We start from the raw sequence: 24,856 nt of genomic DNA, 5'->3' as shown, positions 1-24,856 counted from the left end.
AACCTTTTAATGCATCAAAGTGGTAGTTGCTTAACTGTCAATAGAGGGACAGAAATCTCTCAGATTTCATCAAAAAGATCTTAATTTGTTTTCAGAAGATGAAAGAATGTCTTACGTGTTTAGCACAGCATGAGGACGTGGAACAACATTTTTGGGTGAACTGTCCCTTTAATGTGGGAAGAAAGAGGAATCTTCAGAATGTTCAAAATAACATTTCTCAGAGAGCATTCCAAAAGTGTTTTCATGGTAAACAGATAACACGAGGAAAGAAACAAATACAGGATTAGAGTATAACCAAATGCATCATGTTTCACAGACTGTCGTGAAGGTGTGTGTTATTGAATTTCCCTCGTGTGTAACACAAGCCCCAGTGGCAGAATAAAAGCTTTGGCTCGGATATTCATGGTGAAATTTGAGTCATGGCACTTTCTCTTTCTCTACGTATACACACGTGAGTTTATGCTTTAGCAATAAACAAGGCTCAGATGCAGTACTATATAAATGTTATAGTTTTTTTGTTAGGAGTTTTTTTGTAGCCAAGCAATTTTGCCTGAGTGAATGAATGCCATGTAGATTTCAGATAGTTCAGACAGTGACTGAGCGACGACGTAAATACTGGATGAGTGTAAACAAGACATCAGATCATTCATATACTGTACCAACCCGGTGATCAATTCTGAAGAACACTGCTGTTGTCCCGTCTTGGTCTTGGAAATCCAGTGTAACTGGAGACTCGGACACTGAGGCGCTGATGGCGGCGCACACTATTGAATTAAACAGAGCCGCTGGACTGGAGGTACGTCAACCTGCTAGCAGTATCTAAGCCATCTAAACTCTTTCATTCACTGTACAATGAAATAATCGGAATTTTAACTGTAAAAACACGAGTGTAAAATTGTGTTAATTGGTTAATGCGAAGTTCCCTTACTATACACTCTCAGAAATAAGGTACAGTATCTGTCACTCGGCAGCACCCTTTCTAATCGTCATGTTAAGTGTGGTTGCAATGAGCGCACAAACCTGAGGAATAACACAGTCTTAAATGATACAAAGGAAAACACGCAGGGAAAATCAGGAGATTAAACCACATAAAACATTAACTACACTGAACCCAGACCTGAGGAAACTGAGCCGTGGTAATGAAATAAACAGAAACAGGTGCGTAATTAATTAGGAACTATGGAAACTAATAGGAAACACAGACTAAATAGAAATAAACAGAAACAGGTGCGTAATTAATTAGGAACTATGGAAACTAATAGGAAACACAGACTAAATAGAAATAAACAGAAACAGGTGCGTAATTAATTAGGAACTATGGAAACTAATAGGAAACACAGACTAAATAGAAATAAACAGAAACAGGTGCGTAATTAATTAGGAACTATGGAAACTAATAGGAAACACAGACTAAATAGAATCTTAAAGAGTTCCGTGAGACGCTTCATCTATAGAACCTTTCAGGGGTTCAATCATGGGATAATTTTATGGATATAGTTTTAATTTTTCTTTTTAATTAAATTTAATGAATTAAACATCCCGTAAACATACTTTATCACTATAAATAACTGAAATAACCTGATAAACATGAAAGTATGCAATCATTGAAGACATTTCTCCAGAAGCTTAAATTGAATCAAGAACCCTTGAGTTCTGTACAGAACCCCATTGATCTTGGCTGATCTAAGAGTGCAGAATTCACATTTGATGTTTTTTCATTAAAATTAGTATGTTTCTTACTGATTAGTTATGTACGTTAGGTTTTAATGTTCCATCTTTTGTTGTTAAATGACTGTTTATTGCATTATTTTAGTGTTGTGTGTTTAGTTTGTGTGAATGACACTGCATCTTCTGCATTAATATTTACTGCATCAGTGTGTTGTGATTGGTCGAGCGCTTCGAGTGTGTTTGGGAAATGTCCCGCCCCTTAACATAACCACCAGTTTAATACACTACTAACTAACTCAACCAGGCCCCGTCCCTTTATTCTGCGAAATAATTATTTAAATGAGGAATATTATGATGTGTTTCCTGGAAGAAACTCAAGACTACAATGGAAGTGTTTCAGGGAGTTCAGAAACACTGACACTGATATAGAGAAGAACTATAGAGATTTTTCATGATCAAACATCAACATTACACACTAAAGACAGATGAACATGGAAAAAAAGCAGAATAGGACCTCTTGAAAAGGTTACTACGCTAAATAGCTTCAGTGAGTAAACACGAGGAGGAAGTGAAGTTCCTTTATCAAATGGCATTTAAAGTCGAAGAGTTTGAGCTGTAACTATCTCTTCTGTAATGTGTGTGTGGCCGTACTGGATCGAGTCAATACAACACTGGCTGCATATGTGTGTGTGTGTGTGTGTGTGTGTGTGTGTGTGTGTGTGTGTGTGTGTGTGTGTGTGTGTGTGTGTGTGTGTGTGTGTGTGTGTGTGTGTGTGTGTGTGTGTGTGTGTTAAGCAGTGTAACTAAAAGCTCTGTAGAGATCAGGGAAGTGTAATTTCCCTCTGGTGGGTCGATCAGCCGCTGGACCGCAGCCATGAAAGATCAACAGCATTAGAGAGTGAGCGAAGCGTCTTGTCATCACGATTGCACAGTCAACAGAGGAATACTGATAGGAAGCATGAATAAAAGGGGAAGGATGGAATGAAGAGATCTATTTAAATCCTTTCAGCAGGCTCCTCCTCTAGTGGGCGGCGTCATGTTTAAAATTTTACTAAATTTATTGCACTTTTTTATAATCTAATCTTGACAAACCTTATCGTCGGACGGGTCTGAGAGGTTCCATATTAGTTTTGTGACAGAAGTGTATTGATTTGTGACAGGAGAACACATCACCCAGTAGCTGTTTTTGCTCAAGCGCCTAAACAAAATCTCACAGGAACCTCAATTTCTTATCAGCTTCAAATTTGGACATATACTGTAGCTTAGCCTGGGAAAACCCAGACAACTTCTGGCAAATTCAGATTTGCTCGAGAAGTAGTCTGGCAAAGAGCTCATTCAAGCCCATTTCCATGGCCTAGAAATCGCGGCACCAATCAGAAACGTTGGGGCGGGCTTTACACGATGACGATCGCTCTGATTGGTTTTAGTTCTATCCAATTGCGCCCATTGAGCGACATCCGTTGGTGAAGCGCACCAACTTTTAAATGCATTATTCAAATTGCACACACATGAGGACGGTCTCCATGAAAGACCCACTGGCAGATGAATGTGCTACTACATTTCTCTCCGAAACGGTAGGAAATTAAATTAGATTTAATAGAGGATTTTAACTGTGACACGATGATTGACAGGGCAGTTTACGTGACAGGATGCACGCGACAGATCCGTCCGATAAAGATGGTGAAGTAGTATGTCCCAAAGCTTGCCTACTTTTTTGCTACACATTCAAAAGTAAATACATTTTCTTCACAAAAAGAGTACATACTTTTATGGCGTAGTGTAACTTAGGTGAATTGGGACGCAGCATATGGCTTTACACGATGACGATCGCTCTGATTGGTTTTAGGTCTATCCAGTTGCGCCCAGAGGCATTTGAGCGACGTCCGTTGGTGACGCCCCTTTGGAAATGAGTTATTAATGAAGCTTTGCCAGACCATAACTCAGTTACTACTGAGAATGGTCTGGTTTTAACCAGGCTAACTGTAGCTTTGATTTTATTGTAATTTAAGAAGCCAAATATTTTGTAAAATTCATGTTTTGTTTAAATTAAAAAAAAAGGTTTGTGAACTGTACTCTATTTTGATTGTTTGTTATTTGTCTGTATTCCTCTAAACTAACTTTGTAAAGTGACCTTGGGCTTTAGAAAGGCACCATAAAATGATTATTATTACACGTGGATATTGACTATTATTCATAAAATAATAGCATAAACATGTCTCAGTATACATGCATATTCAGTTTTCTGTTATATTTTCTGCCCTGTTGTGATAAATAGTGATGCCTTTGTAACCCCTCCACCCGTGTCCTACTCGCCCCACTCTGAGCGGGCCTCGAACCCGGGTCTCCAGCATGAGAGTCAGGTGCTCTAACAAGGAGGCTAAAGACTACAGTCTCTAGCGTCTGTCGAGATTGAGATTAGAGGAGTGAGGTTTACTCGCACAGTGACTACTAGCTGGCCTCTGTTACACTCACCCCCCCAACCCCCCCCCCCCCCCCAAACCTCACTCCCATCCGGGTCACGGCACCAGCTGTAACTGGTCTGTTGTCTGCGTTGTGAAGAACGGGACAGCAGTCGGCAGTTTCGCTGATCTTTTATTCGTCTCTGACAAATTAAAGCAGCCTCTTAGTGTGAGAGTCGCCCTTGTTTTATCTATAAAACAAATGTGATGTACACTTGTCACATGTGCTCTCATTTCCACATTTAGGCCCAGATGAAAAAAAATTACTTAAACGGGATGAAATGATAAAAATAACCACACAGATAAGTAAAATAACAAAATACACATAAATTGCAGTGAAAATAAAGACATAAAAGCAACAATTACAATCAAGATTACAAAGATTATCAGGAGCCAGAAAATTCCTCACCTCTTCAGTGCATTAACAATGCCAAGAGGAAGAGGAGGAGACAAAACAGGAAATGATTCTGACTCATGATGTCATCAACACAATTAAAGGGGAAGGCACTCGCACTTCAATCAGGCAGTCATGTCAGGCATATGAAAATAAACCATTTTGTGTGAATTATAATGAACAATACAAACATGTAATAGTACACTTTCTGTACCTGTTACACCTTTTCTCAGGAAAGTCGAGGCAAATAGAGAACCACATAAACAGATGCTATGATGAACGTTGTGTAGAAATACAAACACACATGACGTTTAATGAGGGAAAGTCCTTCAGTGGAGCTCAGGGTTTTAGTGCAGTAATTGAGTCCTCACTCATTCAGAGCAGAAGTGCCAGAGTCAGCTCTCTCTCTCCCTCTTAATATTATTCTTCATGCAACTTTGACACCAGAAATTCTTCAGTCAGATGATGACGGTCAATAAAGTTCTAGATAAATCATGTATTTGTGCCAAGAAACCCATTCATCAGTAAGTGCAGTGTGCTCAATAAGGGTTTTACATTTAATAAAAAAACAAGGTATTCGCTTGTCCTTTGCTTCCCACGTGTGCACTGATAAGGCCTGTTCTCGCCCGAAATTTTTGCATGTTAAAAAATAAATAAGATCTCACTTTTTGTCAATAACATTTGCACACTGCCTCCAAAACTTTCATCCATCATTAAAAAATTCGGATAGGGTTAGATTTTCTGCCTTTTTCGCATCTGTAGCAAGCATTTTGAGAAGTGTTTTGACAATTCAGAGCCACCAAATGACGAATACGAAAAAACACATACAAAGATTTCGGACTCAGTGAGCAAGGACCTTTAGTCAATTCTTGTGGTGAGAATTTTGCTTCATCCCGAATCTCAAATGACTGAAATCTTTCACTGTAAAAAATTTCTAACCCTCCCAAATCAAAAATTTCAAGTGACCGATAACATCTAAATTTTTCAATTGGCCCAAGTGAAAATCTGTAAATTTAATTTTATAATTTACAGAATTTCACTTGGGCCAATTGAAAAATTTAGATGTTATCGGTCACTTGAAATTTTTGATTTGGGAGGGTTAGAAATTTTTTACAGTGTTTGAAATTGCTCACTAAAAACAATGTATTCAGATTTGGCCGATTTCAAATCGCACACTTCCAGGTGTGAGTTTGAGATAAATGGAAATTGCAGACCGGCTTAGTTAAAAGTCTTTACTTTATAAAAGTTGACTTATTGTTCCTTTTTTTCAAAGTTTTGATGTTGTTTTTAGGCTCTACTAGAGCAGGTTTTCTGTTTGTAACGCTCTGTTTACTTCCTGTCTCTATGAAGCCCCTCCTTCTGAAAAGCACACTTTGCTCTGATTGGTCGGCTGGAGGGGTGTGTTGTGATTGGTCGAGCGCTTCGAGTGTGTTTGGGAAATGTCCCGCCCCTTATCATAACCGCCAGTTTCAACACACTACTAACTAACTCAACCAGGCCCCGCCCCTTTATTCTGCATTTTAATTATTTAAATGAGGAATATTGTGACATCGCCCTTCAGTAGTCGCTAGCATTAAAGGATTAGTTCACTTCAGAATTAAAATTTCCTGATAATTTACTCTCCTCCACGTCATCCAAGATGTTCATGTCTTTCTTTCTTCAGTGGAAAAGAAATGAAGGTTTTTGAGGAAAACACTCCAGGATTGTTCTCCATATAGTGACTTCAATGGGGTCCAATGGGTTGAAGGTCCAGATGTGAGTTTCAGTGCAGCTTCAAAGTCTTTTATTTATTTATTTATTTTGTAAATGGCATTTGACTGAGTCTTTGCACGTTCGCTTTGTAAACACTAGGTCGGTACTTCCGCCTACGTCACGCGTGACCTTTCAACATGATTACCTAATGACACTCCAAGTGCAATTTGGACCTTCAAACCGTTGGACCCCATTGAAGTCACTATATGGAGAAAAATCCTGGAATGTTTTCCTCAAAAACCTTCATTTCTTTTCAACTGAAGAAAGAAAGATATGAATCTCTTGGATGGCGTGGAGGAGAGTAAATTATCAGGAAATTTTCATTGAAGTGAACTAAACTTTTAAGGTGTACTGATATTATTCTCTCTCCATCTTTCTCTCGCCAGGCTTCTCACAGTCTGGGTCAGTCGCCCGGCCCTCTAAACATGAACCATTATGCCAATAAGAAGAGTGCAGCGGAGAGCATGCTGGACGTGGCCCTGCTGATGGCCAACGCATCGCAGCTGAAGGCCGTGCTGGAGCAGGGGCCCGAATACACCCTGTACACGGCCCTCGTCACGCTCATCAGCCTGTCGCTCTCTCTGCAGGTGTTAGTGGGGATCTTGCTCATCTTTATAGGTGAATGAGTACACACACAGACCTGCCGTACTAGGGCACAACAGGGCTAAAGGCGCATCACTTTTGGGGCCCTATTTTAACAATCTGAAACGCAAGTATCAAATGCGAAATGCAAGTAACTTTGTGGGCGGATCTCTAAAATGGGTTGGTCTGAAGTAGCTTCATTATTCATAGGTGTGGTTTGGGCGTAACGTGAAATAAACCAATCAGAGCATAATCTTACATTCCCTTTAAGAGCAGGCGCGCTTGTTCTATGGCGGATTGCTATTATAACGGCGGATTTGCCAAGCGCGCACCAGGAGCGGTTCACAGCCGAGGAGACCAACGTTCTCGTCAGGGCCGTAAAACACAGAGAAGTGACATTGTATGGGGATGGAAAAACACACCCAAATTAGCTTCGGTTAAACAGGCGTATGATAATTTGGGTAAATGTGTAAGCTAGATTTATGATCTTCATGGACACACCACAATGATTTCCCTCATGTGGAATATTTTTCCACATGTAATTATGTATGGTTTGCAAAAATGGCAACTGCTGTGTCTGTGTAGAGTAGAGAAGCAAAGTGTATGCGCGTTGTGCACACGCTACATTATGGCCAAGCATGCACCCTTAAAATAGCATCTGAACGCGCCACTGAAAACGTGCCACTGACTTTAGACTTTTCCTTGTCTGTGCCGGAATTGTTTTCTGGAACTGCATAATAGCACCAGGGAATGTTTGCGCCAGAACACGCCTCCTCTTTTCGCTGAACCGCCCCCGGGAGCACAAGTTCATTCCCTAATTTACCGACGTGTGTCTGTGGAGGGAAAAGTCCGCTGTGCGTCGGTTGCAAAATAAGAAGGATACATGCGTCGGTGTACAAAGTCAATTGTGCTGGGTGCAAGATAGGGCCCTTGATCTTATTGTCCTCTGAACCTCTAGATATCAACACAGCACTTTTGGGTCTTGTTCATCATTGTAGATAATTAGTTTTGTTCAAGGTAATTAAATCAACAACATTTCAATAACTGTGAATTATGTGAGAGTATTATACACGATATTGCCAAAAGTATTGGGACACCTCTCCAAATAATTTAATTCTGGTGTTCCAATCACTTCCATGGCCAAAGTTGTTTAAAATCAAGCACTAGTCATGCAGACTGCTACTACAAACATCTGTGAAAGAATGGGTCGCTCTCAGGAGCTCAGTGAATTCAAGCGTGGTACTGTGAAAGGTTACCACCTGTGCAATAAGTCCATTCGTGAAATTTCCTCAACTAAATGTTCCACGGTCAACTGTTATTGGTATTATAACAAAGTGAAAATTATAACAAATTCTAACAATTGGGAACAACAGCAACTCAGCCACGAAGCGAATCACAGAGCGGGGTCAGCGCATGCTGAGGTGAGCAGAAGTCGACAACTTTCTGCAGAGTCAATAGCTACAGACCTCCAAACGTGTGGCCTTCAGAATAGCTCAAGAACAGCACATAGAGAGCTTAATGGAATGGGTTTCCATGGCCGAACAGCTGCAACCAAGCCTTACATCACCAAGAGCAATGCAAAGCGTGGGATGCAGTGGTTTAAAGAAAGCCGCTACTGGACTCTAGAGCAGTGGAGACGTGTTCTCTGGAGTGACGAATCACGCTTCTCTGTTTGGCAATCCGAGGGACGAGTCTGGGTTTGCCGGTTGCCAGGAGAACGGTACTTGCCTGACTGCATTGTGCCAAGTGTAAAGTCTGGTGGAGGGGGTATTATGGTGTGGGGTTGTTTTTCAGGGCTTGGCCCCTTAGTTGCAGTTAAAGGAACTCTAAATGCTTCAGCATACCAAGACATTTTGGACAATTTCATGCTCCCAACTTTGTGGGAACAGATTGGGGATGTTCCTGTTCCAACATGACTGCGCACCAGTGCACAAAGCAAGGTCCATAAAGACATGGATGAGCGAGTTTGGTGTGGAGGAACTTGACTGGCCTGCACAGAGTCCTGAACTCAACCCGATAGAACACCTCTGGGATTAATTAAAGCGGAGACTGAGAGCCAGACCTTCTCGTCCAACATCAGTGCCTGACCTCACAAATGCGCTTTTAGAAGAATGGTTAAAAATTCCCATAAACACACTCCTAAACCTTGTGGAAAACCTTCCCAGAAGTTGAAGCTGTTATAGCTGCAAAGGGTGGGCCAACTCAATATTAAACCCTTTGGATCAGGAATGGGATGTCATTAAAGTTCATGTACATGTAAAGGTAGACGTCCCAAAACTTTTGGCAATATTGGGTAACAAGCGCCGTCCCAGCCAACAAAAACATATTCTAAGAACGTTCTCTGAACGTCTAAAACATCCATTTTTTAAAAAGGTTTTTTGTAACGTTAAGGGAACATTCCATTTTATCATTCTTCAAACATTATGGGAATGTTACTTTTGAATGTTCTTTGAACGTTCTGAAACAAGTTGTAACATTTAAAAAAAGTTAGAATGTCCAAAACGTTTAAAAAATGAAAAGTTCCATGTACAATGCATCAATGTTTTTGTGCAAATGTTTTGAGAACATTATTAAAGACCAGATAACATTGAACAAACATTTTATTAAAGTCCCCCTGTAGTAAATAATTGTATCCCTTAAAACTCATCTTTGATCACCAAAATTACATATATATTAAATGTTTTTTCCTTGAAACAATATGCGTCATACCTTAAAATATCTTGAATGTAACTCGACACCCTTGCCTCATTTAGTATAGGCGGTTCTATGAATATGCAAGTGAGCCCCGCCTCCACTCACTCACTCAGCTCAGAGATCCACTGGGTGTCGATCACACGTTGATCTGATTGGTTACAAGGTAGTTTGTGACGTCAGAAACACCAGTGATTTCAAAGCGTGTTTTTGAGACTGTCTTTGGTTCACTGCAGTTTTAAGGAGAAAATACTCAGCAATGGTGTTGACTTATGAATTTACACATGGTTTGTCTTAAAAACACCACATAGACATTCTGTATAAACAACATTTTCACAGACTTTAACGGAAGAATGTTTGTTCATGACTTTAAGAGAACCTTGAGAGAACATTCCCCGTCAGCTGAGGCGGCGTTAATTTGAGGTAAAGGGGATTTTTATCTACTGTACTTGTCAATGACTAATAGTGAAAAACATCCAGACCAGTTTAATCTTATATCCAAATAAGATGACCACCATCTCGATCTCTGAACAAAGATTCCCACGAGAGGTTTCTTATGTTTTCTTCTTTTGGCATTTGTGGTTAAACTGCAATGACTAAGAGCTGCTTAATGAATCTCTGGTCGACACTCGTTCACTCAGTATACTGAAGCTGTAAAGCTCAGCTCTGCTTCAGGAACGCTCTGTGAAACTGAATTTGAATTTGGGATTAAAGGGCAATACATGACAATGGCATCACAATACACTCTCCCCTGTTCTCTCTTTCTGTTTGACCTACATATCAGCAGATCCTTTCTGTCTCTGTCTTTCCCTTTCTGTGACCCTCCAGAGCTTCCATTCTGAACCCGCTGACCTCACGCATCTCTCTCTCTCTCTGAACCAGTTGAGCGTGATGTGAGCACCTTTCATTTTGCATTTGAACAGAAAGACATACAGTCTTTCCATCACACACACTCACACACACACACACACACACACACACACACACACACACACACACACACATTAACAGTGAATTACATCAACAGAGTGCACTTTAATTTTGTCAGACTGCGACTAATATGTGATGAGCAGCTAGTCTGGGTTATAACCGATGTATCGTCAGAAAAACTTCAGGTCAATAATCACGAGCCTGGCCAACATGAGTTGATGGTAATGAATGCCATCTAATGTGTAGAAAACTGCCTGCTCACACTGAACTATATGATATTTGATTGCTATTCGTAACAGTAGAAAACCTCTCAGGTTACTGTTGTAACCTCGGTTCCCTGAGAGACAGGAATGAGACATTGCATAATCCAGCTACGCTGTGGGAACTCTTCCCATTCATAGAAAATCCTGAAACCTTATATGATAACGGCAGTGAATTAACTGGCCAATTGTCTCGAATATGCAAACACTGACAAGCCTTCGGGCAGTATAAAATGTAGAGGGGTGATAATGACGTCACAATCTAAGACTGAACACTTGCACAGCTGGTAGAGCGGAACCGTGTTCAATCCCGCCGTGAGAGAGGCGAAGAGCAGCCTGAAGAAGCAGGGTTAAGTTTACACCAGTCACGGAGTAGAACAACATACAGCTCAACCAATGGCGACACAGCTAGGAGTGCTCACAGCTGATAGGTGGAGCTAAGCCAATGAGATGCCAGCTCAGGGAATACCAAAATTTGCATATCAGATCTGAATGTGAGCAGGCTGCACTGAATACAGGGCAGACACAACTGCAATGAGCACATATAAGTATGCACATATAGGCATGCACAGCGTCAACAGCTAAAGCGGTAACAGACTGTGCCCAGAAGCAGTTATTTTAGCAATTAACACAGAAAATAAGTAAGGTTATTCACTCATCGAAAGCACTTGAGATGCCAAAGGCGGCACATCCAATTAGTAAAACCTGTCGAAAGTGTTCTGTGAAGACCAGCAGCCAGCAGCAAAGCACATATCCCGGATTGACATACACTATGTCAATAGCTACAGACCTCCGAACTTCGTGTGGCCTTCAGAATAGCTCAAGAACAGTATGTAGACATCTTCATGGAATAGGTTTCCTTGGCCGAGCAGCTGCAACCAAGCCTTACATCACCAAATGCAATTCAAAGCGTCGGATGCAGTGGTGTAAAGCGTCGGATGCAGTGGTGTAAAGCATGCTGGCACTGGAGCAGTGGAGACATGTTCTCTGGAGTGACGAATCACACTTCTCTGTCTGGCAATCTGATGGATGAGTCTGGGTTTGGCGGTTGCCAGGAGAACGGTACTTGCCTGACTGCATTGTGCCAAGTCTTTTGGAAGGGGGATTATGCTGTGGGGTTGTTTTTCATGGGTTGGGCTTGGCCCCTTAGTTCCAGTTAAAGGAACTCTTAATGCTTCAGCATACCAAGACATTTTGGACAATTTCATGCTCCCAACTTTGTGGGAACAGTTTGGGGATGTTCCTGTTCCAACACGACTACGCACCAGTGCACAAAGCAAGGTCCATAAAGACATGGATGGGCCTAAACAGAGTCCTGAGCTCAACCCGATAGAACACCTTTGGGATTAATTAAAGGTGCTCTAGGTAACTTTTTAACCTTAACTGAACAGCTTCGGAGTCAGTGGAATGGTTATATTACTTATTTCGGGTTGAATGGTGGTGGTTTCGCACCCCCCTGGTGCCCGAGAGCGGAAAAAACTCACTTGCAACTTTGGGACGCGGGTCGGTGTCAGGAAGTATCGCGTGATATCAGGTCTCGCGATGTAACGAATTGCTTGACGGCACTGCACACGTACACGCCCCTATTCAAGCACCGGCGGGCTAGCTATAAGCAAAGGGCAACGATAGACTGAGTTATGGCTGAGGCTGAGCCTGTAAAAAAGAAGCAGAAAGCTAGGAAATCTTTGTCGGAGGACCAACGAAAGAGGAAACGGGAGACTGACCGAGCAAGAAGTCAGACTCGAGTAAATATATCGGACCGGCTTTTTCAGAATGGTGAGAACTGAGAGAAACAGAAGCCTGCAAAACGGATGCTGATCCTGCTGTTGCACTTGTAAGTTAAGTATCTTTGGAATAAACTGTGTTTAATATTTAAATTTCAAGTAATTGCGACCTCAGGATGTTTGCTATTGTCTGTAAAGGTTTTTATTATGATCGCTGTCTGTTAGGGGCTTACTAGTACGCTAGATACTATAACTTTGATGTTAGCATTGTCATAGCAAACACGTTTGATTTCTGTAGTTGTTTGGCCGTTCCTCTGTCGGTTTTATTTGTGTAACTTACACTTTTATTTTATGTCACTAAGTCAACGCGTCTGATAGTAGGCAATATCAGACGCGCAAAATGTTGCACATTTCATGATCGAGCTAGAAAAAACGTTCTGATGTTTTCTTAGACAAGCAAAGGTAAACCATCATTCTACCAGATGAACTTATAGACCTTGCTAATATAACTTTAGACAAATATTAGCCTCCGATATATATATTTTTTTTATGCTCATGCCCATTCTCCCAAAAACAAACAAACAAACAAACACGAAAGCAGTAGTTCGCCTCGTTCATATCGTTCGTTCCCGGTAAAAAATACTAGTATGCATGACAACACAATAAATAAAAAAATCGCCATCAGTTGGAAAGAAAGTATTGCTTTACTTGCCTCGGTAGACATAACTGGTTTTGAAATAGCCGGTTCCTCTGCTCAGCTAGGTTGACAGCTGATCAGCTGGGTTGCTCGTGGCGAGGGGGGAGGGACAACAGTTCGTTTTTACGACAGAGTGTTTGAAAGCATTATACTACCAGACACTAGGGGGAGCTCGTAGAGAAAAAACACTCAGACTTGCATAGTGTCCCTTTAAAGCGGAGACTGAGAGCCAGACCTTCTTGTCCAACATCAGTGCCTGACCTCACAAATGCGCTTTTAGAAGAATGGTTCAAAATTCTCATAAACACACTCCTAAACCTTGTGGAAAGCCTTGAACCTGTTATAGCTGCAAAGTGTTGACCAACTCCATATTAAACCCTACGAATTAAGAATGGGATGTCATTAAGGTTCATGTGCATTTAAAGGCAGATATCCCAAAACTTTTGGCAATATAGTGTACCTCTAGACCAGGCCCATGAAGACGCGACAGCCCTCGTCGAGTGAGCCCTGATGTTGAGAGGGCATTCCTGTCCCTGGTTCTATTAAGCCAAAGCGATAGCTTCCACTATCCAGTGAGAAAGCCTCTTCTTAGAGACTGCAGGTCCCTTAGTACAGCCAACGTAGCATACAAAGAGCTGGTCCGATTGTCAAAAGACAGCCGAGCGGCCTAAATAACTCCACAAAGCCCTAACAGGCCAAACAGAACTCTGAGGATCAGCGTCATGTGAGGGTGACGGATTGAAAGACAACGCGGGTAAAGAAATGACCTGAAAGGGAGTAGAAAGACATGTAGATACGAAGCCCGGTCTCAGTCACCGGGTCCAAAACTAACATAATCACCATTCACAGAGAATGCCTGTAAATCTCCAAGCAAGGGCAAGAAGCAAAGCAGTTTTGAGAGAGAGCTCCCTAACAGTGATAGAATCCAAGGATTCAAACAGGGGTAGAGAGAGCCGTTAGGTCCCACGGCGGCACGGTCAGGGGGTGTGGGGGATGCAATCTCCTCGCCCCGCTGAGAAATCTGACCACCAGCGCATACCTCCTGATCGATTGCCCGAAGAAAAGAGATGATAGCGGCAACATAAACTTTTAGCGTAGACGGGGGCTCCCATTATCCAACATGTGCTGCGGGGAACGTAGAACATTCGACACAGGACAGCTCGCCGTGTTGATATTGTTATCACAACACCATTTCACAAACAATCCCCATTTCAGAGTGTAAAGGCGCCTAGTGGAAGGTGCACAAGACTCTGTGAGAGTGTCCAGTACATGGGAAGGCAGGGCGCCTCATTAGCCCCTCTAAGGTCCCTGAGGCAGCCACGCTTGAAGGCTCCACAACTCCATATCACGTTGTTCGCTTGAGACAGCAGGCCCTTCCGGAGGGGAATCCGCCAAGGAGGAGCCGCCAGCATCTCTCTCCAGTCCGGAAACCGGAAAGGTTGATTCGGCCAGTTCGAGGCAACGAGACGCTACAATACAGATTGTTTCAAAGCTTTACAGTGATAACAGGAAAATAATGCAACAAAGTTTGTTTCTAGAAGAATTATAGCATTATAGTCCAGCTTAAGTAAGTTCAGTGATGGTTCATTTTTGTTGTAAAAAAGTTATTAATTTAGTTAATTTATCTATATAGCTGCTCTGGAGAAAACCGTGATGTCATCGTCCAGCTCAGCTCAGTTCAGTTCTCATATTATGGTGTCAATGCAGGCAGATCAATTATATTGTTGAATATTAAATATCCTCAAGTCCCAGGATAACCCCTCGGCTGAACATCTCTGGGTCATGCCACAGTTTCAGAGCGCTGACGCATCTGTGTGTGACCATGATGCGAATATCTCATCCCGAGGCCCATGCCCTCCACGGGACTCGAGTTTTCAGCCATAACTACAGCAGCCGCATGTGCAGAAGACCCAGGTGAAGCCAAACCGATGAGGCCGACGCCATAAGTCCCAGAAGCCTCTGAAATTTCCTCAGGGGTACAGAACAGCCCTGTCTGAAGTGGCAAAGACCTGACGAGATGGTCTCTATGAATCCTTCAGATCTACGGACGGGAACCAGTCCCCGGGATGGATTTGTGCCAGGGTCTGCTTCAGGGTCGTTATCTTGAACACTCACTTGTGAAGCACTCAGTTGATGGGTCTCAAATCCAGGATCGGATGGAGTCTGCCATCTCTCTTGGGCACCACAAAATCCAACTCGCTCGGAGGGACACGCTCTATCGCTCCTTTTGCGAGTAGACTGTGACCTTCCTGTCTCAAAACAGGGGTATAATTTTGGCTGCAGTTCATCCGTGGACATCATTCCATCATCCCGGTGACGCTGGAAGGCCATAACAGGCACAGACTGCGGCTCCGCGCCGCTCTGAGGCAGGGCAAGTAACGCAGTATTGATAGGATAAGGAGGAAACAGCTCTTTTTGTGAAGGAGTATGCGCTTCTTTTGTGGAACAAAACAGATATTGTAACTGTAACGCGAACATTCAGTGTATTTTAAGAAATAAATATACACATACAAAAACGAAAGAAAAGGCAGCAGCCCCTCACGGACGACTGCTGCCACATATAGTAAAACAGAAACAGAAATCCAGGTCTAGCCTCTCTCGTCCTTCACTGTCATCGCTCCTCCTTTTATGCTTCCACTCCTCCGTGAGAGATATGAGACCAGTGCATCGCACAGGTTTCGCTTATCAGCAATCAGGCCACTGGCCGCGCGCCGTTCTCTCACAGCCCTCGGCCTCGTCCTGCTCGGCACAGTAACACACACACACTGTTTGTCACCTGCAGGAACAGAGGCGATCCGGGGCCGGTCCTCCAGCGAGCTCTCTCCTCTTGGCAGGTCCGTCAGGATGAAGCATGGCAGCAGAGGACAGTCTGCTGTCACAGCAGGGGCTTCTCCTCCCCCCGTAATGCTTCTTCCCGGATCCCGTCCATTGTTTGCGCCGAACATCCGGCTTGGGACGGGGAGCCGCGGCGGGCTGTTTAGATGGCCTCTGGGTGGAGCGGGGTGCCGGCGAAGAGCGGGACGAGCACCGGGGCATCGCGTGGCTCATTGCCTTCGGCCGTTTTTGCGCCTCAGAGAAGCGATCAACGACCAACTCCACGGCGTCACTGAAGAGGCCAAAAGGAAGTGATTGGAGCATTGAGGAGTGTCTTATGGTCCGAGTCCTTCAGGTCAGCAAGGGTTAACCACAGATGCCTGTGAAGGACCACCATGAAGCCCATAGAACGGCCAATGGCTTTGGCGGAGTGCTTTGTTGCCATGAGTGTGAAGTCCTTCGCCGCCCGCAAATCTTTCACAGCGTCGGCGTTCACGTTGCCCCTGTCCAGGGACTGCAGAAGCTTGGCCTGTGTGATCGAGGCGTGATCGAGGAAGGGCACAGATGCACGGTGATGGTCTCCTCGGTGGGGGGGATGTGCATGTAGCTGTGGGCTTCCGTTAAAACATGTTAACAACATGCTAACATGCTAAAACATGCTAGCAACATGTTAAATCATGCTAACATGTTAAATAATGTTATCAACATGATCATTTTAGCTATGTGTTAAAACCTGCTAATTCATGCTAGTAAAATGCTACGTCATGCTAGCAAAGTGTTAAATCATGCTAACAATGTGGCAAAACATGCTAGCGACTTGCTAATTCATGCTAGTAATGTGTTAAATCATGTTAATTAATTCTAGCAAAATGTTAATTCATGCTAGTAACATAATTATTGCTAGTAACATGCTAATTCATGCTAAGTACAAAACATTCGTTCATTTTGATGAACGAGATTCAAAGATCCGAGTCAGTAAAATGATCCGAACTTCCCACTAAAGTAACATACTAAAATGCTAGCAAGATGTTAAAATGTGCTAACAGCGTGTTAAAACATGTAAGTAACATACTAATAATGCTAGTAAGATGTTAAAATGTGCTAACAATGTGTTAAATCATGCTAGCAGCATGCTAATCATGTTAAAACATGTTAGCATTAGCAATGTGGTAAATCATACTAGCAACATGCCAAAATATGCTAGTAACTTTTTTTTTTATTGTTATACACAATTTTGTATTGGTTATTTTAATGTTAAGGGAACATTCCATTTTATCATTATTCAAACATTATGGGAACGTTACCTTTACAGGTTCTCAAAATGGTAACATAGTATAGTAACATAGTAACATAGTATAAAAAATAGTAACATTTAAAAAACCTTAGATGAATGCCCAACTGAAATGTTTCAGGAACCAATGCTCCATGACCGATGTATCAATGTTTTTGTGCTAATGTTTTTATTAAAGACCAGATAACTCTGAACGAACTTTTATTAACGTTACTGAAAGAACGTTTGTTACTAACTTTGCCAGAACGTTGGCTGTCAGCTGAGATACTGGATTAGTGTGTTTGTCCAGCGCTCGTCTGAAGTGTGACTGTGTTTATCGCTGATGATTGTAGTGAAGTGGAACCTGAACGATGAGCAGAAACATCTCCGGCTGAATGTCTTCGAGAACATCACAACCAGCTGCATCTTCATCATCGTCGTCATCAACGTCTTCATCACTGCGTTCGGAGTTCAGCGGCCCAGTCCAGGCGCGCGACAGTAACTCAAACACGGGTATGTTACAGAACACACACACACACTTTACATTTGAATCACATTTATGAACTGTGCAGCATGGCATTATGGGTAAGTTCTGAGTGAACACATGTGGTGCTGTTCAGAAAGAAACAGAAAACTATGAGATATGCTGTTGTAACTCTTTACTTAAAGCCTTTGTTTAATGCATTATACAAGTATTTTAATTTTAATACTTTTTAATAATTGTAATAATATTTTAATACTTTTAATGCATCAGTTAAGCACCTTATTATGATCTCATGAATTGTAACCACATAATATTTCTCTATTCATTGAACACCCTTAAAGACTTATGCATTAAAAAACACGACAAACAACCTGTTTCAGATTAAACAAAGCAATCTGTGAATATTATAATGCATTTTAACTTTGTTTACAACCAAATATTATATGTCATGATGCTGCATTTGAGGCAAGTATGTGGTTTTTAGTTTTAAAAACACTGAGCGTGAAGAAAACACTCAAGACAACTTTTTAAAAGTTAAAAATGGTTTATTATATGAAAATGAATCAATAGCACAGAACACTCTCAGAAAAAAAGGTACGAAAGCTGTCACTGGGGCTGTACCTTTTTAAAAGGTACATTTTTGTACCTAAAGGGTGCATATTGGTACCTTAATGGTACATACAGTATTAGTACCTAAAAGGAACAAATTAGTACCTAAAAGGAACAAAAGTGTACCTTTTGAAAAGGTACAGCCCCAGTGACAGCTTTCGTACCTTTTTTTCTGAGAGTGAACAGTTATGATATCTTGTGCAATATTCACTAGGCCTACTCTTCTACCAGCTTTTGTGTTCAATCTTAATTTGATTTTACTAGTAACAGACATGATTATTCAGCTTGACAATAATTAAATGAACTGGAACTCAATTAAAGTATTTGACATACATCATTGACACACTCTGTATTTTCATATGGAATAAAATATGCCAGCATAAACGGTCCATAATGTGCAGGTTATGAGTGCAGCACTGAAGGTAAACGATGAACTGACATTCTCTCTCTCTCTCTCTCTCTCTCTCTCTCTCTCTCTCTCTCTCTCTCTCTCTCTCTCTCTCTCTCTCTCTCTCTCTCTCTCTCTCTTCCAGCTTTAGCCTGAGACTGACACACAGTCTTCCAGTTGTGTACCTCTCTCTGAACGGATGATGGAGCCGTGAAGCGTTTCATACAGCAGATGATCTGATCCTGCATGAGGAGCTCAATAATTCATCTTCAGTGCAACGTCACTTTCAGTTATTATTCACATCTCTTCAGGGCTTTTGTGTTCTTTACAAGTTCAACTTCTTTTAACACACTCACACACACTCAGACACACACACAGACACACACACACAGACACACACACTCACACAGACACACACTCACACACACACACACACACACACACACACACACACACACACTCTCTCTCACACACACACTGATACTGACCTCTGGTGGTACATTAGTGTATTCACACGCTCAGCTGTTCATACACTGAGAATCTATTGAATAAAAGCTAAACTTTCATACATGGAGCTTTTACAGCAGCAAGAAAAAAAAAAACATTTATTTAATAAATAAAATATTATTTTTTAATATTATTGTTTATAAACTATTAATGGGTGCTTCATTTAAGCTGCTCTAAAAACTTTAAAGATTAATTTAAAGGTTTACAGGTCTCTGATAAATGAACAGATTTCCACTGCTAGACTCATTATCATTATGACACTCACTGTTGCTTTATTCGGCTGATAAACGTGTGAAAACATGCTATTATTATTGGTATTTGTGGGGGGTTATGAAGCTCAAAACTAAAAAAATGTGTGGACTGACTGTGTTTAAATGAGTTTCCTTAAAGTCCCTGTAAAGGCAATTCTAAAAAAAAAAATCTAAACACATTATAAATGGTAGAAATGTATTGCTAAATCATATTACAAAGACTGTGCACTGTGAAGTACTGAATTGTGGAGTTAGACCGTTAAACAGTTTTTCACCGTTGCTGTGTTCCGGATTTTTTGGGCGGGGCTAAAACGGGGGCTCGATGACGAACTGGAGCCCCTGAGCTCCTGGACACGCCCCTACTTGATGACGCACTGGAGCCCCTGAGCTCCTGGACACGCCCCTACTTGATGACGCACTGGAGCCCCTAAGCTCCTGGACACGCCCCTACTTGATGACGCACTGGAGCCCCTGAGCTCCTGGACACGCCCCTACTTGATGACGCACTGGAGCCCCTGAGCTCCTGGACACGCCCCTACTTGATGACGCACTGGAGCCCCTGAGCTCCTGGACACGCCTTTACTTGATGACGCACTGGAGCCCCTGAGCTCCTGGACACGCCCCTACTTGATGACGCACTGGAGCCCCTGAGCTCCTGGACACGCCTTTACTTGATGACGCACTGGAGCCCCTGAGCTCCTGGACACGCCCCTACTTGATGACGCACTGGAGCCCCTGAGCTCCTGGACACGCCCCTACTTGATGACGCACTGGAGCCCCTGAGCTCCTGGACACGCCCCTACTTGATGACGCACTGGAGCCCCTGAGCTCCTGGACACGCCCCTACTTGATGACGCACTGGAGCCCCTGAGCTCCTGGACACGCCCCTACTTGATGACGCACTGGAGCCCCTGAGCTCCTGGACACGCCCCTACTTGATGACGCACTGGAGCCCCTGAGCTCCTGGACACGCCCCTACTTGATGACGCACTGGAGCCCCTGAGCTCCTGGACACGCCCCTACTTGATGACGCACTGGAGCCCCTGAGCTCCTGGACACGCCCCTACTTGATGACGCACTGGAGCCCCTGAGCTCCTGGACACGCCCCTACTTGATGACGCACTGGAGCCCCTGAGCTCCTGGACACGCCCCTACTTAATGACGCACTGGAGCCCCTGAGCTCCTGGACACGCCCCTACTTGATGACGCACTGGAGCCCCTGAGCTCCTGGACACGCCCCTACTTGATGACGCACTGGAGCCCCTGAGCTCCTGGACACGCCTTTACTTGATGACGCACTGGAGCCCCTGAGCTCCTGGACACGCCCCTACTTGATGACGCACTGGAGCCCCTGAGCTCCTGGACACGCCTTTACTTGATGACGCACTGGAGTCCCTGAGCTCCTGGACACGCCTTTACTTGATGACGCACTGGAGCCCCTGAGCTCCTGGACACGCCTTTACTTGATGACGCACTGGAGCCCCTGAGCTCCTGGACACGCCCCTACTTGATGACGCACTGGAGCCCCTGAGCTCCTGGACACGCCCCTACTTGATGACGCACTGGAGCCCCTGAGCTCCTGGACACGCCCCTACTTGATGACGCACTGGAGCCCCTGAGCTCCTGGACACGCCCCTACTTGATGACGCACTGGAGCCCCTGAGCTCCTGGACACGCCCCTACTTGATGACGCACTGGAGCCCATTCACATCAGTTTGCAACTCAATCTCGAGTTACTGTCAGTACTATTAGTTACTTCCTACAGTTTGCTAGCTAGCTATGCCTTCGTCACGGAAATGCGTATTACCTGGATGCGATCACGTACAAAACAGATCGGTGTCCTTATTTAAATTTCCGAAAAATGAACAATACTGGTGAATGTGGCCGAACCGACTATCTCCCGCCTCGGCCTTCATCCTCCCGTCGCGCCGACAAATGGTGCCATCATCGGCAGTGCGTGCCCACCAAGTAAGTTGCATGTATCGAACATGTATGGCTTTGTAAAACAAATTAAGCTGCTAGGAGCATCCTTTCCAGCTGTAGCGGTGACAATTGAGTGTGGCGAGTCGACGGCAGCGAGCTTTCCCGCGAGTGGGCGTGGTTTCAGCGCAGCCAGTGGACACGCCCCCAGCGTTTGAGAGCAGAGACTACTGCTCATTTTTTCAAGATTTTGATCGCTTATTTGATGTACTTGCCGGCTTTTTTTATCATTAAAATTTGGCTGGGTGGCTAATAACACATTTTTCTGTGGTGTGACAAACTCAGAACACATACTTAATTTTGACTTTACAGGGACTTTAAAGGCACACTATGCAGTTTCCGGTTTTCTCAGACAGCGCCCCCTAGAGTCGCTGTGGAGTGCTTGTGTTTAACGTTGCTGTGGTAAACACCACTCACACAGAGCCGTCTCTGCACTCTTCCGACCGCGCTTTCTTCGTTTTCTTCGTCGACTCTGCCATGATTCACGTCTGAGATGCGTGCTAGTGTCTCCATAGAGGCTCTTCATGTGTTGTTGATGCATGTGACGTCGTGCCGTAAAGCAAGTCGTGATTCTCGCGAGATTCCTCAAACCTGCATTGCTATCGGGATGATTCGCCCTACTACAAGTTCGTTTACCATCGAAATGATTTCGAAGCTGTTATATTAAGGTACAAATCTTGCATAGTGTGCCTTTAATTTTGAACAAACGCCAAAATAGTCATATACAGTATTATATGTGCTGTCAAATAAAACAAATATAGAACTGAACAAACATCAGGCACATCAAACATTACAGATTAAAGAGGTACGAACAAGGAACCTATGAGTGTGTTTCACTTCATTAGGCTTTATCTTTTTAATAAATACTATGAACTCAACTTTAATTTTAATAACATTTTCTATATTCATGTATTAAATCTAACATCTGAGGGCAAGAACATAATGATAGATGACTTGAACCTACTTTCATCTTCACGTGAGGTTAGAGAGTTAAACGTATGGATGGACTTCTACTAAGATAAAATTCTAAATGATTACGTACATCAAAATTATGACACAAAATGTAGAAATTATGACTACATTTTTTTTTTTTTTAATTATGACATAGCCTAATTTCACAGTCTTATCTCATTTCAAATGTATCTTCTCATAAGTAGTCATAATTATGATTTAGTGTCATAATTTCTACTTTTTGTGCCATAATAATGACTTTTTATGTCATAATTAAGATTCATCAATGCATTACTTTTTTTACATGGCGGAAAGTGGCTTCCATAAAGCGATACATTCAAAAACACTGTTTTTATGATTTAACATAGCCTACAGTATCATATTTTAAAAACACTATCGAGCTTGAATATGTTTCAATGCAGGAACGCTAAAAATGAGCCTCACGTGCCCCGATGTCGAGGAAAACGTTCCACTAAGAGAAATTAATTAGATATTACATGTAATTTGGTAGTAAAACATAAAGTGTTTCCCATTTCATTGGTGTAAAGATGAGCAGGCCATGTGTATTTTGTAAAACTTCACAACTGAATAAGTGTCTTGTTACATGGGATAATGAACAGACATTTACCATTTTCTTTTTAAAATGCAAAGTATTGAAAGCTCTGTGAACACTCGCATTTTAACAACACTAAAAGTGACTCGCATTTTAACAACACTAAAAGTGACTTCCATCGTGTAAACAAAAGTTTTCTTCACACCTATCGAACACTTTGGCCAAATACAGTAAATACATCATGCAAGTAGACAAGTGGTCAAGTGCACAGACCGCAAGTGTGGGTGTTTGAACAGGCTCATATTACTGACATTCATACTATATAGTGCGTACTTACTAATCACTTATTCAAAATATAGTAGCCTATACTCAAAGAGAGATGCGATTTCTTTCACCTCGCGTCATTCATTTCGAAGTTCTACGCAGTTACGAGAGAAAGACAACAAATATTTGCATACGACATGGAGATCTAGTGGAATAAAATGAGAAATATGATTGATAATGTGCAGACAGATGTATTTATAAAGACCCACAGGTGGCGCTGTAGCCTACTATCGGCTGATGAAGCTGTGGAACAAGCGCCATTTCAAATGAATGATCAAAAAGCACAGTGTTATAAAAACTGCACGACATTTGAAAGGAATGTAAGAGCAATGTTTGCATCGCATTCAGGTTTATTATTGGCTCATTATATCCAGAGGCACCAACACTAGCAACAGAACAAAAGTAGCAAAAAAGTGTTATGAACTGTAATATTAAGTGCTGCTGCTTTTAGGGATATTTACACAGTAGGAGCCAAAACACTTGTTCAAGAAATTTCTGCATCAAGTTTTGAATCTTATTGCTTTGGTTTTTTAGTTTTTGGGTACAGCAGAATTGTTTTTACACAGATTTGTTCACTGAAAGTTAATAAAAAAAAATTCCATTAGGATGATTTCAAGAGTGCATCCAAAAAGCCCTTCAGATTTTTCAATAAATCCTTATACTGAGTACATTAAGAATTCTGTGTTGTTTTGATATTTTTAATATTTTATAAACTGTTTTTGTAGTAAAACACAACAAAGAATGGACATTTAAAAGCAAAATCTGACTTACAGAAGCTGTGGAAACAGTATGTTGAGCACTAATGCCCTTCAGTGTTGTTGTTCGGGCTGTTCTCAACTCACTCGAGCCCTGCAAAGTCTACATTCGTCAGTTAAAGGGGCCTATGTAAGAGTTTCCATATATATGAATAGATTTTTTATTGCAGATGTACAGCTTGTAACGAAACTTATAAAAAGAGATCTTCCTTGACGTCCAAAGGTTGTCTATGAAAGCCTGATTTTTATGTGACAGGACGTTTTTGCCGGGAAAATCACGCGCGCTCCCGAGATCCTCTCTTCCGCTCAATGACACATGAAACAAATGTTTATTTTTTGTGTTCATGAGAATGCCATTCTGTACTGCAATGTCAATGTGTCATGCATTCAAACTATAGGCCTAGTCAGTCTCACAGTCAGTCTGTAGTTTTAATAATTTACTTCATGATCAAACTATCATGTGTAACTTGAATTACCTCATCAGTCGCCATGAGGCTTCATGCAAATATCCACATCACTATGATCAGATGCTTTCTGAACTGCTGTATCGGTGCCTTGAATCACGTTCAGTGTGAGTTCATCACGCGTGCACGAGCACCAGTAGTGCTGCAGTTCAGCTAACGGCCACAGGTGTCGCTAATAACAGCTTTCTGAACTCTACATAGAGACGCTTTAAGGGAAAGGGCCATAAACATACAGTAATGTGGTGTTATGCTATAATAATTTAGTATACAGCTAATTAAAACATTTAATGTTGCCCATTGTGCACTGTACTGCATACTTTAACTAAATCCCCTTGTGGCCAGAGTCAGT

The 24,856-nt window shown here is 42.4% G+C and overlaps 2 protein-coding genes across 2 annotated transcripts in view; one reads left to right on the top strand and one right to left on the bottom strand.

Annotated features, from left to right (window-relative positions):
- Nucleotides 1-751: 751 nt before the first annotated feature.
- LOC307173968 (ninjurin-1) lies at nucleotides 752-19,090 on the top strand (the record flags this gene model as incomplete). Its single annotated transcript, XM_079897572.1, has 4 exons — nucleotides 752-796; nucleotides 6,660-6,891; nucleotides 17,595-17,754; nucleotides 18,868-19,090. The coding sequence occupies 3 exons, from the start codon at nucleotides 752-754 to the stop codon at nucleotides 17,741-17,743; spliced, it is 426 nt and encodes a 141-aa protein (XP_079753698.1). The 3' UTR covers nucleotides 17,744-17,754; nucleotides 18,868-19,090.
- A 3,686-nt stretch (nucleotides 19,091-22,776) lies between these two features.
- Nucleotides 22,777-24,856, bottom strand: part of susd3 (sushi domain containing 3) — a 12,679-nt gene continuing 10,599 nt past the window's right edge. The window contains exon 5 of the mRNA XM_079897721.1: nucleotides 22,777-24,856. This exon is cut by the window's right edge and continues 330 nt beyond it. The gene's annotated coding sequence lies outside the window, so the exon portion shown is untranslated.

Source organism: Squalius cephalus (assembly GCF_949319135.1).
Source record: "Squalius cephalus genome assembly, chromosome: 16".
Classification (NCBI taxonomy): domain Eukaryota; kingdom Metazoa; phylum Chordata; class Actinopteri; order Cypriniformes; family Leuciscidae; genus Squalius; species Squalius cephalus.
The sequence above is the reverse complement of the archived record's forward strand: the minus strand, read 5'-3'. Positions and strand labels throughout refer to the sequence as shown.